Below are 15,267 nucleotides of genomic sequence, written 5' to 3'. Positions count from 1 at the left end.
ATCATTAACGTTTCAAGCTCAGGTAAATGAATGTCAGCGGAGAAGAATGAATGAAAAAGAAGAATGAAATTGAATCTTAGAACTTTACATCCAAGGCAAAAATATAAAAATAAAAATATGTATGCATGTGGTTAAGAAAAATCCATCAACTGTTGCATACGTGGAACAATTATCAAAAAATAACACAAAAAGCAAATTAAGTGCACATGCAGTCCATTTAGAGGGCAAACTAACAAGGTGACACAAAGTGAAGCACATTCAGACAACAGTTCCACCTAAACTGCATATAAATACATTAACCGTCTGATGCTCTGAAGACTCCGCAACACTTAGAAATCATCCCTGAGCTACTCCAGCTTTTCGCTCAGAACATCATCCATGATCGCCTGTGACCAAAGTGCACACGTTACCAGCTGTGACTGTTCGTCAAACACACACTTATACATCCGTTCATCAGTCATTGTCGCCTTTTACAAGATTTTCTAAACAAATTTCAACCAAACTCCAAGATCAGCTGCCTTTAATTTATTTTAGTTTACATTAACTTTAGCAGTGCTTTGTTCTTGTTGTCCCTTTAGATTTAACTTGGAAATACTGATGTACTGATTAAAATTATCCCATTTTTAGTTTATTTTATTGCCTCAAGTATTTTGACCTTTAAATTTGATTATTAAAGCTATTTTTTTTCTTTAGGGTCTCAATGAGGCAGTTTTTCCTCACTAAAGGAGATTATTTTAATATTACCTGTGAAGGATGAGGACTTTAGCTCAGGACTTTTTGAAACATTTAGTTAATTTATCACAGCAAAGCAAACTTTAGCTCCTCTTGTCCATTAATTCCAGTCTTGATTCACTTTCCCATTTTATGTTCTATCTAATATTGCAGAGGTCTCCTTTTTAAAATGTGAAGACAGTTTTTGTGAATCTAAAACAGTGTAAAAACAAGCTAATTTGTAATGAAATCACTGAAAAAAAAAAAAAAAGGTATGATGGTGAAACTGGTGTCGTGCTTACTTCACTGAACAGATTTCAGCATTAATCAGAAAGAACTGAACCTTCGCTGAAGACAGAGGAGGGACAGGGACAGACATTCAGGCATACAGACAGGGACACTTAAAATATACCCCACTCAGATGTTGACATAAGTGCCACAAATTAAAATAATGAAAAGAAAAAGTACAGAACATTTTGAGCTGGACAATCACTCGTAATCACAACTCAACCCTCCAACAATTCAGTGCTAATTGGAGTTATGATTCACAGTTTGAAGTTTGGTTAAACTCCGTGTTTGACATGATTAATAGGTGACTTCAAGGCACTGGTTCAGTCTCAGAAACAGAGCAAATAAAAGTCTTTCACCTGGATGTAAAGTGTCTGTGTGCCGAACATGCGTCAACTTGCAGGGTCTTCACCGTCGAGCAGCAGGGAGGGAGGGAAGAAGCATCAGGAAGATGAGCAGCAGTCTAAAACCAAGAAGAGAGCTAAGATTACTTCCCTTTTTAATTTAGAAAATTGTTACTTTACATTAAGAAATTCTATTTTATTGTAGATTTGTAACAGGAAGCTTACGAATACAGTAGTAGTTCTTTGCTACTTGGCTGTTCGTTTATCACGGACTCACTTTGTCGCGGTTTTTCAAAATAAGATTGGACATGACACAAAACTGGCAGATTGATGGATGAGCTGCACGATCGACATGGAATTTTTATTTAAAATAAATTTTTAATTATTTAGCACCTGCTGCACATTTGTGCAGCCCACAGCTGCAGGACAAACTTCCTGCTGCAGCTGATCTCAGCTGGGCGGCTGTGGCTGAGTGGTTAGAGCAGTCGTCCTTCAATGCGAGAGTTGGGGGTTCGAATCCACCAGCAGCCACAGGTTGAAATGTCCCTGGGCAAGACACTGAACCCCTCATAGCCTCTGATGTGTGTCCCATCGGTGTATGAATGTGATAAAGCACTGATTAGTCTCTTTAGAATGATTTGTTCAATTAGCTTTGTAGAGATCTAGTATGTTGTATGAATAGGTAAATGAGAACAGATTGTAATGTAAAGCACTTTGAGTGTCTTGAAATAAGATAGAAATGCGCTATAAGTACAGTCCATTTACCATTTACCAAGCAGAGTGTAGAAGTGGGCATGGGCAAGAGCGCTTGCAGGTGGCTGAGAGCAGCGGAGGCAGGGAGTTAAAATTATGACATTCTGTGCTCTTTTAGCACGTTTAGAAACATTGTTTGGAATATTGCAAGAATGTGGGAAGGGGTAAAAAAAAAAAAAAAAAAAAAAAAATATATATATATATATATATATATAATATATATATATAAACTAAGTTTTACAACTATTCCTACTTTGCGGTTTGACTTATTGCGGGGCTTCAGGTTACGGATCATCCTCAATATACGAGGGACTACTGTATAGTCTTAATCCATTGTGCCATCTATTCCTGATGTTTGAGGTTTTGAACCAGAAAGTCGTCAAGTAGAATAAAAAAAAAAAAAGAAAAAAATGTATGAAGATGGGTGCAACAGTCTATAGAAACTAAATATTTAAAATAGTGTTTTTTTCTATGTGAAACATTCAGAAGGCTTCCTCTCTTCAGCGTAGCAGCTCAGCAGATGTGACAGCTCTGTAGTGCGCAGCAGCCTGTAAAGTTAAAACAACCGGCAGCAGAGGAATCGCTGTGTCACTGGAAGTTTGGGGGTACGCCACTTGAGGATGTCACATTTTATATCACACGCTGTCTTTATTCCACTTCCTGTCGTAGTATGGAAACATTCCTCCAGGAGCCAGACAGAGCATTCAGTGGTGCACTCATTCCTGCATCAGTTTGTCAAATCCAAACTCCAGGCCTCCCACTATCCAGTTTCAGTTTTATTTCTATTACTGCTGATAAAAAACTGCTGCAAGGATGGCCTACATTCCACCAAAGCACAAAGGTCAGGTTTTGAACATTTTTTAAATGACTTCTTAAACCCAGCAATGGATGAAATCTGTATCTTCACGTGAGGATGGTGAGGTCCCAGCGAGAAGTTATTTCCACGTAGGCATAAAATATAGTTCCTGATGATGCAATAACTGAAGACAAGTTGCATTTAATCTAAACAATAAAAATAATCAAATAGAGTAATACAGCTGAATGTTTTAATAAGGAATGCAAAAATTAAAAAGCACTAAAGCAGTTGTGAAGATTGTCAAAATGTGCAAATAAAGATCACAACGGAGAAATATTAATAATTTTTTCTGTTACAATGTTCGTATCATTACTCCAGCTCCACTGTCTCCTATATTCAGTAAGAAAAAAAGAGTCACAATTAAAACAGAGAATATGTATGAATTTTATTACCCTATGTTTTTAAAGCCATAATAGCTGTCAAAATATACAAATTTTCAACGTTTTACTTTTGAATTTTTGTGCTTCTAACACTGTTTATCCAAATAATTACCTTTTTCACACGTGAACGTTCACAGGAAGGTGAGCTCTTGCGTGCAGAGACTCAACGTAGACCAAGGCGCTCTGCAAGGAGGTGAGACAGTAGCCTTCCTCGCCTATCAAATAGCTGAAATGGAGTAGTAAGTTAAAATCAAGATCACTAAACAAGCGTAAACACCATCATTGTCACACTCTGATAGAAGTAGTTCCAAAGTTTTATAGACAGTTGTTCTCTTTGAGTGTCTGTGTGACTTTATGATCTTTTCTATCAGAGCTGAGCATTTTTAATCAGTTTTGTTTCTGATCACTGCAGCAGATTTTTCTTGTAGTGGGTGATGAGACAAAAGATTCTGTGCTGGAAAATTATTTCCATTCTCCTCTTTCAAATCTTTTCTCCACAAATAAGGGTGGGGAAATTGTTGACAGGAGGATTGATACTTGGATAGAGGAAGTGATGAGTCAGAGTTTTTGTTTCCAGAAATGACAGAGTGTGTGGGAGAGGAGAGCAGTGAAGCCAAGTTAACTCTGGCTGTGACCTCGGACTAATGAGGCCAAGACACGAGACCAACTGCAGCCAAGATGCTGCGATGAACACAAACATGGAGGACATGGAAAACAAATCAAACTCAACTGTGATTTGAAAACTGACAGTGAAATGTAGCTAATGTGTCACTTGTTTGGCAGAGAAACCAAAAGGTCATCATGTTCGAGTTCAATACAAACCCAGAACTACAGAACCCTAGCTGAGGGCACAAGTTATAGTTTACATCCCGATTTATACACATTTAAATAAAAGAACTTTGAGGTCAAGGTGACATTTACACCTAAAATATAATCTGACAACTAAAGAATAAGAATTTCAGAAAATGTGAAGGATAGATTCACAATCCAGACAGACAAGAAATTAAATAAAATGACTTATTAAAACTGTAACAAGTGTAACAAATATGGCACATTTTATGCCTGTCAACAAATTATTACACAGCAATCTATAGCAATAGCCAGGACAAGCAAAAACATTGTATACAATTTGACCTTGATTTGTGACCTTGAACTGGAGCTGGGGTGATGAAAATTACGTGACACCTTGTCTAGGGGTGGTAGAAATTTGTATGAAGTTTTGTTAAATCATCTTGAGCAGATCAGAAGTTATGGGCCAGATGAGAAAGTTTACGGACAAATAAGGAAAACAAGCAAAGTTGTGTTATTGATTTTTTTTTTTTTGGAAAAACCAATGATGTTTTTAAATTTATGATACTTATTTATTCCCTTTGTCTTTGTTAGTGCAACTGCCAAAAGTCCAAAATTTTTACATCAACTGGCAACACCAAAATGTCCATGGGTGTGAGTTCATATGTGCATGGTTGGCTGTCTGTGTAGCTGAATGAACACTAAAATCACAACGTTGTGTATATTTTAACAACACACAAAACAAAAATTACAAAAAAAATATTAGAAATATAAAATTTGTCATTCGTTGCTTGTACTTGTAAACTTTAAAGCTTTACTTCATCACTGGCTTTTATTATGAACAATATCCTGCTAGATTTCCACTCTTTGAACTTCCTTCTCATAGTTAAATCTGGTCCTCTGGAGATTCAAAAAACAAAATGAAGCAAAACAACAACAACAACAAAAAAAGACTTCCTCAGTCTGAGGTGCTGTATTCAGCTCAGTCTCTTAAATATCATCTTCTCAGAGTGGATCAACCAGTTTGCTGCTGACAACCAAAACCAGCTGCTCACATGGTCAAGAAGGACCATCAGCCTAACAATGGATCATTAGCACACTGATGGCTGTTTACTACTCACAGAGGGCTGAGTGATACTAGCAATAACAGCATTGTAAGAGGGAGACAGTTGAACCCGGAGGCCTCCACCCCTGTTTAATGATGGACGATTTCTTTTCACAAAGATGGCCTCCTTTACTCCTCTCTCAAACCATCGTTCCTCTCTATCCAGGATGTGAACATCTTCATCCCTGAAAAAGTGACCGCTGGCCTGGAGATGAGTGTAGACCACAGAGTCCTGGCCTGATGATGTTGATCTTCTTTGCTGGGCCATCCTTTTGGCCAGTGGCTGTTTAGTTTCCCCGATGTAAGACTGATCACAGCCCTCCTGACACTGAACAGCATACACAACATTACTCTGAGATGCATGTACAGGTGCTGGTCATAAAATTAGAATATAATGAAAAAAATGATTTATTTCAGTTATTCCATTCAAAAAGTGAAACTTGTAAATTATATTAATTCATTACACACGCACACGCACGCACGCACGCACGCACGCACACACACACACATTTCAAATGTTCATTTCTTTTAATGTTGATGATTATAACTGACAACTAATGAAAACCCCAAATTCATCAGTATCTCAGAAAATTAGAATATTGTGAAAAGGTTCAATACTGAAGACACCTAGTGCCCCACTCTAATCAGCTAATTAACTCAAAACACCTGCAAAGGCCTTTAAATGGTCTCTCAGTGTAGTTCTGTAGGCTACACAATCACTGGGGAAGACTGCTGATTTGACAGTTGTCCAAAAGACTACCATTGACACCTTGCGTAAGAACATTTTCCAGGACATCCTTGTAAAAGAGATTTATGATCTCAATGGATTCTTCATGGTAAAATAAAGGTATAAAAAAGGAGGGCAAGACACAAAAGGTCATTGCTAAAGAGGCTGGCTGTTCACACAGCTCTGTGTCCAAGCACATTAATACAGAGGCGAAGGGGAGGATAAGATGTGGTAGAAAAAGAAGTGTACAAGCAATAGGGATAACTGCACCCTGGAGAGGATGGTGAAACAAAACCCATTCCAAAATGTGGGGGAGATTCACAAAGAGTGGACTGCAGCTGAAGTCTGTGCTTCAAGAACCACCACGCACAGACGTATGCAAGACATGGGTTTCAGCTTTCACATTCCTTGTGTCAAGCCACTCGTGAACAAGAGACAGCATCAGAAGCGTCTCGCCTGGGCTAAAGACAAAAAGGACTGGACTGCTGCCGAGGGGTCCAAAGTTATGTTCTTTGATGAAAGTAAATTTTGCATTTCCTTTGGAAATCAAGGTCCCAGAGTCTGGAGGAAGAGAGGAGAGGCACAGAATCCACATTGCTTTAGATCCAGTGTCAAGTTTCCACAGTCAGTGATGGTTTGGGGTGTCATGTCATCTGCTGGTGTTGGTCCACTGTGTTTTCTGAGGTCCAAGGTCAATGCAGCTATCTACCAGGAAGTTTTAGAGCACTTCATGCTTCCTGCTGCTGACCAACTTTATGGAGATGCAGATTTCATTTTTCAACAGGTCTTGGCACCTGCTCGCAGTGCCAAAGCTACCAGTACCTGGCTTAAGGACCATTGTATCCCGGTTCTGAATTGGCCAGCAAACTCGCCTGACCTTAACCCCAAAGAAAATCTATGGGGTATTGTGAAGAGGAAGATGCGATATGCCAGACCCAACAATTCAGAAGAACTGAAGGCCACTATTAGAGCAACCTGGGCTCTCATAACACCTGAGCAGTGCCATAGACTGATCGACTCCACGCCACATTGCTGCAGTAATCCAGGCAAAAGGAGCCCCAACTAAGTATTGAGTGCTGTACATGCACATACTTCACATGTTCATACTTTTCAGTTGGTCAACATTTCTAATTTTTTTATTTTATTTATATATATTTTTTAATTGGTCTTAAGTGATATTCTAATTTTCTGAGATATTAAAATTTGGGGTTTTCATTAGTTGTCAATTATAATCATCAACATTAAAATAAATAAACATTTGAAATATATCAGTCTGTGTGTAATAATGAATATAATATACAAGTTTCACTTTTTGAATGGAATTACTGAAAGGACTCAACTTTTTCATGATATTCTAATTTTATGACCAGCACCTGTACATTTCTTAAAAAATATTGATGAAAATTAGGTTTGAAACAGCAAATGCTTTCATCTTTAAGTATCTGAGTGTTCGTGAACACAGTGGTGTTTGCATTTGTTTGTGGAGCTGAATCTTGCTAAAACAGCCTTGTTCATAGTAATTTAGGTTTAATTAAAAATATATATTGCACTTGTCTTAACAGATTAGTTTTATACTTAAAGTCAACAGAATCATATCTCCTTTTAACAGCCTGTCCTCAGTACCTACCGAGCCACTTCTGAATGTTCTCATTTTTCACAAATAAATGCAACAACGCTCCTTGTCCATACAGATGACTCACCCCTCGTGAATGAACTCCTCCAAAGCAGCACATTCAGACACCAACTGGGGACACTGACTCCGCAGAGCCACGAAGGACAGGATGGGCAACAGGTCATCTGCACCACTGTCACATGAAAGGAGGAAAAGAGGTGGTGAAAACAAACAAGGAACAGAAATAAACAGAGCAGAATGTAAAAAGAGGTAAGAGAAGTAAAAAAGAAAGTGGCATATACAGAGGATTTTAGCATGTGCTCTCTTGGGGAATGAATGGAAACTGCAACTTAATGGGTGCGTGTTTAGGGCTAGAAATTATAAAGCTATTTTCTTTCCCCAAGATCTGTTGGGAGGACAGCGTGTAGTCTGGGAGATGACAGTTTGATAGCTTTTTCTCTGTGTGCAGACAGCTCATTTGTTTATCGGGACTCACACGCAGGGCTAAGTGCTGATTTGCTAGATTGCGTGAGAAGCTAGGTTGACGGCCTTTAAATGACCTGGCTACAAGCAACTGGATACTCTTTTCCTTCAGATTCAGGAAGGTGTGGACAAGCTCATGCAACTGCCAAGAGCTGGACCACACATACCGGCACAATTACAACCCTGAATTATATTTGTCAGATTTCCCTTTAGTAAACATCCATCTACTCACACGACAACTTGAGTTTCTTGCATTCCAAAGACACAATGCACTCCAGTCCCAAGCATGAATACCAATTATATAGTTTAAATCAGTATGGACTCTGGGTTCACCCTCTTACAGAGTCTGATAGAGGAACAAACAAAAACTATAGAAACAGGGGAAATATTATGTAAGAAAAATGGGAAGAGACGGAAGCATAAAGACAAAGAAGCTCCAACTTTGTTAAACACAAAGATTTTATGTAAGTGTTTTTTAAAGACTTAAATCGTAATTAGTACAATAAACTGTAGTGTGAAAGGGTTGACCCAAAATAAAATAAAAACAGATCAACTGAATAAACAATTTGTATAAAAGTCATTTTACGTGCAGTATCTCTGTCAGCAGAACATTTCAAATAAATCCACCTTCAAATGCTGATGAGTCAGCAACAGAAAAAGACACCCATTTTTAAATAAACAAACTACAATAAGCAACCCACGTGTGGCCGAACAGATCTGCACTCTGGACAGAAAAACAAGTACAGGCATGTGGAAAAACAATGATTCACACAAATCGAATAAAATCTAGTTACCGACCTTAAAATTTAGATGGCCAAGTTTTTAAACTTCCTTTATGATCAAGAATTTTTGTGTTGTATTTAAGTAAATAATGTAAATGGAAAGATACAGATATTGTAAAGTAAAAAAAAAAAACAATTCTGCTTCCAACGTCAAAAGACAGTTTTTGATTATGCACACCCGCACACACATTTTAAGAATATTAATGTAAAAAATTCAGACAATGGTCAACTAATCAAGGATTTAAACACCTTTTGTTTGTTCCATGTTCAAAACTATATTTCTCTTTTTATTTCTTCAGATGGACAAGTTGTTTTAATGTGCTGAGAGCACATAGAGAAAAAAAATCTTTGTGTCACGCTTTTCCAAAAAGAAAATGTTCGAGCGCTGCACCAACGACCCAGTTCAACTCTTACTCAGCCAAGTATGATCGTTTCAGACACCAATAAAAAGAGACAGATATAGAACAGCAGACACCGCCTCAGGTTTTCTCACACACGCACATGCACAAATAAAACATTGGGAGATCTAACTAGAGAACAAACAATCGGTGTGCTTTACGAACAATGATAAATGAGGTAGCCTTTTGAAAATATTTAAAATATTAACATTTTGTAACCAAGGGTGCTTAAAAGTGTTGATATAATGAACAAGTTTCAATTCAAATTCAATTCAATTAAAAAATACTTTATTAATCCCAAAGGGAAATTAATTGTTGTTGTAACTCGTTATCCTCATTTCATTAAGAGATGTTATAGATACTGATGTCTGTAACTCATGCAACTCTTTTTTAAGTTTAAACAACCCAGTAAATGTTTATTCTAAAACAAAGACATAGGAATAGGTAATTTTACTTACTAGTGTGTCCAATAATTTTCAGTCTGATTTCAGAATATCAATATCAAAATATTATCACTTCAGTAAATTATAGGTGGAAGGTGACCTGGGTGATCATAACTATTATAAGTAGAGCACAGTTTGCTCTTTGGGATCTGGTTCAGTGATTATTATAAAGCCGGTGTTGTTTTAAAGTGCTTTATAAATAAAGTTGTATTTTATTGTATTGTATTGTATAATAAAATTAAGTGTTTAAAAACAACATCTATTTGTCAACATGAACTAAACTCTATTGTATGTTCGTGATTTTGGTGCTACAACCCACTGAGCTTTTGTCTGACTCTCAGATCATTGTCATGTATTCAACAAATATCAATTTCTTCTGTTCTCTTGAAAACTGCTTGTTGGGTCCTGGGTTTGTTCCAAACTCAGACAAACGACCCACTTTAGGGCCCGGCCAGTGAAAGCACACTGCAGGGGGGCAATAGACCTAGGACAGCCCCTGTTGTGCAAAGCCTGAGTGAGCACTGATGAGACCTGACAGGGCAGTTACCGGGGCACAAAGTTCTTAAATTATGTTGTAATTCCATTAGACTTTTGAAAGAGATTTCCCCCTCCAATATATGCACAAAGGAAATCAGGAAATTGATTATTTTGACGTTTAATGAGGGTACTGCTTGGGAAATAAGACAAAAACATCCTTAGTCTTTATAGACACCGTTTTCCTCAGTCAACAGTACCCGGTAATCCTTCATTAACAAAACTTGACATTTTCCAGCAGGGACATAATGCAGCAACAGATTTACTCACATGGCTGCAGTTTTGGGAGTAGATTCCACCTCTTGAAGACACCTGTACTCTTCTGCACAAGCACAGATCAGACGCAACGTTCGAACTGAAACAAACAAAACAAAAAATGAATGTAGAAGCATAAAATCGGTTGAATTATTTGTTTTTATAATTTTCTACATAGAAGGAAGCTATTCTGTTCAGTGACCCAAGATGACTCCTGTTGTGACTTGGCGTTGGTTAAATAAACTGAATTGAAAATCGAATTGGATCTATTTAAAAAGAGAGAAACCAACTTTAAACGAGGAGATCGTCTGATTTCAGCTTTCAAAAATCTATCATAGAGCTTTAGGCCTGACACACAGTCAGTTTGATTCCAATCAAGGCCTTCATTCATGTGACCAGAGTGTCCAATCTGTGAGTCAGGCTATCAAAGACCCTAACAAACCTCTACTGTGAGGAGAGTGAAGACAAACTGCAAGTGAATCCAGCTCACTGAACACCTCAACTTAAAACTAAACTCCACACTCTCCATTCTTTGAACTGAGAAAGCTCCTCGGATGAAAAGCAAAACATCTTCAGCTACAGAATAGAAGTCCAGCTGTTTTTGTTTTTAACATTTTTTGGAATTACAATCTTTCTGTAGTAATCAATGCTTCAATTCAGACAAAACAATGAATAATAGTTACATAGAGCAATACTAGGTACATGATATTGGTGCATGTATGTGATCGCTACATAAAGATTGTCACCCACACAGGAAAAGAATGTACAAGTCATTGAAACGGACATGTTAAATGTATAAGCATTGTGTTCTCTTTAAATGTCACCACCTGGAATCCATAGATCCTTCTCGGATCAATGTGCAGAAAACTTATTTGCAGCGCTTTTAAAAAAATATATATTGCTGATCAGCAGTTGCAAATGCCAGAATCTAGTTATTAGAAACAGACTGTTGTTGAAAAATGCATTTATAAACTAAACTGATGGTAACAAAAAAGGTTAAATCATGTCAACTAGATGTTTCTTTAAGAGAGAAACTGATGGTATTAAAATGCAAGTTTTCATGAACAACAGAAATAAACTATGAGAGATTTAAAACGTTGTGTATGTGGCTCCTCTATGGTTGTGGAAATTCAGAGTTAAAAAAAACAACAAACAAAAAAAGACAGCGTTAAAAACAGCCTTTACCACCTGCCCCGAACCAACTGGAAATACTTTATTTGAAAACATCCAACAGGAACTAAAGCTTCAGATTGTCTAGGAGATGTCCTTAGATGCTCAAACCAGAGTTTGGGAAATGGGTGAGGGAGGGAACATTGGCTGACTGGTAAAAAGAGCTTCACCTTGAAGCTCAGCTCCCTCTTCCCCACAAGACTGGAAACCTACAAACTCAAAAGGGTTGACTGCCTCTTAACATGAACCCTCATAAGAGTTATCCACACAGGTTTTGTACAACAGAAAAGCACATTCACAGTTTGAGTTTTCAATGAAGCATCACTAACCTATACATTCCAGTTTCCTTTGTGGACAGCAGTCTTTAAAGAGGAGCTTCAGTTCCAGAACAGCACACTCATAAGGGTAGGAACCTTGGAGAGCACCAGTGTCCTTAGGAAACAGTTTCTGGGGAACACCGACATCTCCTGGAGAGGCATCGCAAAACAACCTCATGCTTCTCTCAAATACTTGCTCCCTTTCCCTGTGGACTCTCCTGTCAAAGAAAGACAAACAGGCTGAAAAACGAGTTCAATACTATTGATTGCTAAAAAGAAAAATGTTTTTTTGCAACTAAGTTACAAAAAACAATAAAAAATATGTATCAAATTACAAGACTTACAGGGGATTTTACCCAAATGACAGTTCCAAAGTTTTCAGTTAGTGGATTATTTATTCCTACATGACTATTGTTTAATGAGGGGTATGAGTAAATGTATTTAGTTTTAATTACATTTTTCATTTGTACTTTAGTTTTTGATTAGTTCTTTTAGAAGAACTGTGAGTGAAACAATCCACATGACTGGAAAGCACAAAAGTTAAGATCACGACTTATTGCTGTTTAACGTGAATCTGACTCATGTGAAACAGGTGAGAGGGGAATTTTCACAAAATGTGAGAAGTCAGTTTAATAGCCTGCATAGCATCCATTCCTTTTGCTTGAAAAAAATTAAAAACTGTGCAACTCATGTCACTACCTTTCCTTGAAACTCAGATTTTAACTTCTTTCAGATGGAGAATTAGGGTCCGCTACCTGAAAAGAGCAATTAGGGCACTCCACAAAGGAATGAAGAAGGTTTCTTCTATGCTGGCAAGACACAAGTCCTTAAACCTGGCGGTGTTTAGACACTCAAAGGACAGCAAACAGAGTGAAAGAAGCTGATCTGAAACATCAAAAAATGAAGTAAAGCCCAGAAAGTTAATATCACTGAGCAGAAATGTTGTTAAAATCAAGTTATTCCACGTCTACACCCCATCAGTGTGCTCACCAATCGCTATGTGAATGTCCTTCACAATAGACTTCAGGTGTTCCTTGAGTGCCCTCATCTCCAGCTCGTCCATGTGGCTCTCATCCAGCTCCATCGAGGGATCACAGGTCAGCTCAGAATCCAAGGTGCTGTCATTTGTGCTGTTGTGAGGTGGAACCCAGTCCATCTGGGACAAGAACTGCTCCAGATCTTCAAAGGAGTTCTCCCGGTCTACGGTATCCTGTGTAGGAGGCTCTTCTGCATCTACATCCTCGTCATCAAAGTTGGTGTTGTGAAAGCGCAAGGGGGAAAGCGAAGCGTCGGTGCTGAAGCTCTGGCCGCCAAGACTACTGCCAGCTATCCTGATGGACTGGCTATGACAGTCTGGGTCAGTGTTTTCACAATTAATTTAATTAGAGTCAATCTTACCATCTCAGAATTAAGAAAAATACAATTTAATAAATGACCAAAATTGTTGCACATCATGTTGTACACCTTGTAATTTTTATTGATCTCTGAAGCAACAGTTGCTTTTTCTAAGATTTTTTTTCTTTTAATTTAACGAGTTCTCTTCAAATCACAAACATTTTTATTCATGTATTGATTGATAAATCAATTTTCTCTTCACAGTAACTACAATAACAAATTAGTGCTGATTTTATATAAAACTTTGTTTTTAAGCTCCTAAACTGGCTTCCTCAGTAATTAAAACAAGCTGAGGAAAGAAAAAGATAATCTTCCATTTTATTTCCTTTCAACCCACTCCCACAAACAAACGCTTCTAGTTTTACCTGGATGAAGCAGGCTGTGAACGCTGTGTGAAGATCTCAGGGACAAGTCAGGACTCTCAGGAAGACTTTTACTAACAATGGGGTAAAGCTTGTTGTAAATTCTGTACTGGTGTTTCCTGAGCAGCTTCACCACTGGATGGTCAGACCGGCTGAAAACACAAACCAAATACTAGTTAATCTTCAGTGCCTCTATACATTTAGTGTAATGACTAATTATAAAGCAGACGAAACACAAGGTGATAATTATTCAGTTCAGGAGACTATTTTTTGTATTTGAACTTAAATCTTTTTATTATTTACCTTTATTTAATGGCTCACTAATTTGAAGTAAAAGTTACTGATACAAATGACATATTATATTAAACTTACCAGAATCTATGTTTGAAAATTTAACTTTCAGAGGAATCTACAGTTCATACATTATATTTGTAAAATTACTCTAAATAAGTAGAATAGAAAAGACAAGTGAGGCTCTGTTCATTTCATATACAATTACAGTATTTTCTTTCCGCTGGTTGTGCTTTGTTGCAGAAGTCACCACAGCAAGTGAACTCACACAAAATATCTGAAGTTTTTCTCCCAGAATTACAAGACAGCCATCTAATGTGCACCCATTTTTTATATATTTATAAACGACAGATGTAAATGTGCCATATTTAGCAGGTTTAAACTGGTTCAACGATAGTTGAAATTTCAGTAAATCCCAATTTAGCCACAAAATGTTGATCTTGTTACAACTAGAGATGACAAACAGCATGAATGAAACCGATTCCAGTCAGAGATAACATTGGTTTATCCTCAGTTACTGATAATATTCATCATCTTTTGTGTAAACAAATCATGGATTCAAGACTTGGTCAAAATCTAGAGTACCTGTTACATAGCAGTGTTTAGAAAATATCAAACAGAAGTTTCATAGCAGACATTTTGACTTGCTCAAACAAAAACATTTAAGTGCCTGAAAGCTCAACACAAAGTCCAAAACCAGCCTTCCAACCCAAACCTCAAAATACAGAAAGCACACAAAATCTTGTGACTGAACCATCTGTGACTTTCCTTTCCTTTCTGAAGGGTCTGAGTCCGATTTGGCAAGTACCGGTATTATTTCACAGGTAAAACTAAAGCCAATGATGGATGTTATCTTAAACCGTCACACTGTCATCAATTACCTGAGCAGATAAGAGACCAAATCTGACACTAAAGTGATGTCAGAATTCTTCTTTATGTTGGCTTTCCACTGCTTGGGCCAATCCTAAAAGCACAAAAAAGAAGCAGTTAGAATCATAACCAATTTATTTAAAACTATATGATTTGATAAGTGTGGAGAAGAACAGTTTTAGAAAATCCCACACAGTAGTAAGTAAGTCAAAAAGGTTAAATCTGGTACAGTCTTAAAATCTGTTAAATACAATTCAAATATGACATATTGACCCTATATATATTAAATGATGTGCACCGATTGTTTTATTGTATAAAATGTTCATCAGATTTTTTAATATAAACCTATATATATATATATATATATATATAAAACTACAGTCACTCCTCCAAATCTCGTAT

At 37.3% G+C, this 15,267-nt stretch overlaps 1 protein-coding gene across 2 annotated transcripts in view; it reads right to left on the bottom strand.

Moving 5' to 3' along the window:
• Window positions 1-1,005: 1,005 nt before the first annotated feature.
• Window positions 1,006-15,267, bottom strand: part of vps9d1 (VPS9 domain containing 1) — a 24,144-nt gene continuing 9,882 nt past the window's right edge. The window contains exons 9-17 of one of the 2 annotated variants that reach the window (XM_037682677.1): window positions 14,877-14,959; window positions 13,708-13,856; window positions 12,938-13,300; window positions 12,703-12,832; window positions 11,960-12,165; window positions 10,476-10,560; window positions 7,654-7,758; window positions 3,445-3,558; window positions 1,006-1,462 (exon numbers count right to left, since the gene is read on the bottom strand). In XM_037682677.1, the coding sequence (XP_037538605.1) occupies window positions 3,450-3,558; window positions 7,654-7,758; window positions 10,476-10,560; window positions 11,960-12,165; window positions 12,703-12,832; window positions 12,938-13,300; window positions 13,708-13,856; window positions 14,877-14,959 (1,230 nt within the window). In that variant the 3' untranslated portion in view covers window positions 1,006-1,462; window positions 3,445-3,449. Of the gene's footprint in view, window positions 1,463-3,275; window positions 3,559-7,653; window positions 7,759-10,475; window positions 10,561-11,959; window positions 12,166-12,702; window positions 12,833-12,937; window positions 13,301-13,707; window positions 13,857-14,876; window positions 14,960-15,267 lie in introns of those variants that run through there. The other variant, XM_037682676.1, reaches the window with a different exon arrangement.

This window comes from Nematolebias whitei, chromosome 10 (genome assembly GCF_014905685.2).
Source record: "Nematolebias whitei isolate Nwh7 chromosome 10, NemWhi1, whole genome shotgun sequence".
Classification (NCBI taxonomy): domain Eukaryota; kingdom Metazoa; phylum Chordata; class Actinopteri; order Cyprinodontiformes; family Rivulidae; genus Nematolebias; species Nematolebias whitei.
The sequence above is the reverse complement of the archived record's forward strand: the minus strand, read 5'-3'. Positions and strand labels throughout refer to the sequence as shown.